Source organism: Psammomys obesus, unplaced genomic scaffold (assembly GCF_907164565.1).
Source record: "Psammomys obesus unplaced genomic scaffold, mPsaObe1.curated_primary_1811, whole genome shotgun sequence".
Classification (NCBI taxonomy): Eukaryota; Metazoa; Chordata; class Mammalia; order Rodentia; family Muridae; genus Psammomys; species Psammomys obesus.
This window is the reverse complement of record NW_026592674.1, coordinates 17453-20098: the sequence shown is the minus strand read 5'-3', so window position 1 is coordinate 20098 and position 2646 is coordinate 17453. Positions and strand designations below refer to the sequence as shown.

The window sequence follows — 2646 nt, the reverse complement described above, 5'->3', positions numbered from 1 at the left end:
CTTCTGTATTTGGAACAGGAATCTTTACGCTGTGGCATTTTATGTTGGAAGTTTGTAACTTATTTCTGTTTGTGTTGTTTGGGATTGGAATCACATAGGAGACACACTGATGAATGGACATTCCTGAAGAGGCGTTTCCAAAAAAGTCGAATTGAGGTGTGGTAACCCACCCTGAATGTATACAGTGCCATCCCATGGGTTGGGATCACAAACTAAATAAAAAGTAATCTGGAAAGCCAAAAAAAAAAATTTTTTTTTTTTTTTGTAATTACATTTATGTATAGAAAACTTAGCAGTTTACATTTAACCTAGTTTAGTGGTGAGTTCTGTAGCCTTTGCCTTTTCCAGCTTGGCAATCTCAGCGACAGATTGAGGACCCAGGATGTTGCCTCCCCAGTGGCGGCAGATCTCATTGTATCTGTCCTTGCTATTGGTTCTAATAGCCTCCACCAGCTTAGCCAGAGCGCCCCTGTCTTCTGAGTTAACCTGTGTGAAGGCAACAGTGGTGCAAGTGTTTCTGTGGACCAGCTGCCCCAGCCTGGCCTTTCCCTTGATGATGCAGTAGGGACCCCATCTTTCCACACAGGGCAGGTAGGAAAACCACCAGATCAATAGGGTCTACATCATGGGCAATCGCCACCAGCTTGAGCCTTCTTGTTCTCCACCAGGTGGTGACTGGATTCACCCCTGCTCGAAGGACAGGTGCTCTCTTGGTGGGGACATCCCCTTTCCCAGCAGTTTTCTTCTCATCACGGGCCAGCAGCCTCTGCTTCTTCTCCTGCTTTGTCTCTGGCCTGTACTTGTGGGCAAGCTGAAGCAGCTGGGTAGCTGTTTGCTGGTCCAGGGTCTGAGTGAACTGGTTAATGGCAGGAGGGACTTTGAGCTGCTTACAGAGGATGACCCTTTGCCACTGCAGCCTAACGTAGCGGGGCCATTTGATGAAGGACGTGAGATCTCTTTTGGGCTGGATATCCTGCCCAATGCCGAAGTTCTTGGGCCTTTTCTCAAACAAAGGATTGATCACCTTTTTGGCCTTGGGTTTCTTCACGATGTTGGGGGCCGAGACCACCTTGTTCCCCTTGGCCTTCTTTCCTTTTGGCATCTTGCTGGCAGAGGAGAGAGGGGTTTTGTTCTTTTAAAATTGATTTTAATCATTATTCCATGTTAGCTTTAGGGCACTCTTTGTGAAGGTTATTTTTAAGTCTAAATTTACTTAATGATAAAGAATTTCTTTACACGTGTATGTTTATGTATACAGGTGTGTACCTGTAGAGTGTATATATTTCTCAATAGTTTTTGTGTTGTTGTTGTTTTCTTTTCCGAGTCAGGGTTTCTTTGTGTAGCTCTGGCTGTCCTGGAACTCACTCTGTAGACTAGGCTGGCTTCAAACTCAGAGAGCCACTTGCACCCGCCTCCTGAGTGCTGGGATTAAAGGTGTGTGCCACCACCTCCTGGCTTAGTTTTTGCATTTTGTTTTGTTTTGAGACAAGGTCTTGCTGTGTAGCTTGGCTTGTCTGGAATTCATTATGTAGATCAGGCTGGTCTTGAACTCAGAGATATGCTTGGGTCTTCCTTCCAAGTTCTGAGGTTAAAGGTGTACCCCACCACACCTAGTTTTATACAGTGTTTGGGACTGAACCCAGGGCTTCATGTGTGCTTGGCACTCTACCAACTGAACCAAGTCTTCAACTCTCGATTATTCTTTTGGAGTAATTTAAGAAAAATGTTTCTGAAACTTATTCTTCCAGTTTTCTTAATTTACTCTTCCATGATATACATGCTGTTTAGTTTGTCATCTATTTATTTATTTACTTATTTTTGGCAGTACTGAGTATTCAATATAGGATGTTATGCATATAAAGCAAATGCTTTTCACTATGAGCTACAGCTCTTGTCCCAGAGTCAAGATTTAGTTTTGTTGTTGTTGTTTTGAGACTGGTTCAGAATATATTATAAATTATAATTCCACTCAATCTCGTCTTGGGCTCTATGAAGACGATGATAAAACTTAGTCTCATGGTCCCCTGGAAAACTCAAATTTATAGCAAGGCTCAAAGTATTTTTCCCTGTATAAGCTCTTTGATTCATACATCTTTGGTCATATTTCCTGTCAGGACTTACATTGTTCCTTGTAGATACTTTTATTATTTATAAATGTCTACATTCTTCCCTGACTAAACTGTAAGCAAATTAACAATTGAAAGCTATGTTCTCCAAAAGTCTATTCACTGTACCAGCATATCAACTATTTTCTTTAGCCTTGCTGAAAAGTAACTTCTTATGCTTTTTTTTTTTTTAAAAAAAGGAAAATTCAGATATTGCTAAAATTTGAAGTTATCTCAAACCAGGAATGAAAATTCACCTTTTTGTATCTATGAAGAAAAGACAAGCAATCCTAGGGAAAACAATTAGAATGGAAACAGCTTATTCTATCTTAGAGAACAAATAGATTAAAAAACAGTGAAGAATGATTAATTTCTGGTGGGTTTATACTAGCCCAACATCACTATGCATTCATTCACTGGGAGAAGAATAATAGATGGGATACACTGGCTTTGTTCCCAGGCAGGTTTGTTACCCATTATGTTTGTGAAACTAGAAAAGCAACTTCAACTTCTCCCAGGCTAAAGTCTCCTAAAATGGCTG

The 2646-nt window shown here is 40.9% G+C and overlaps 1 protein-coding gene across 1 annotated transcript; it reads right to left on the bottom strand.

Moving 5' to 3' along the window:
- Positions 1-303: 303 nt before the first annotated feature.
- Positions 304-1102, bottom strand: LOC129682600 (60S ribosomal protein L7a-like). The gene is given in 2 exon segments (XM_055615025.1): positions 304-568; positions 570-1102. Coding segments are annotated over 2 exon segments (798 nt in total).
- Between the last annotated feature and the right edge of the window lie 1544 nt (positions 1103-2646).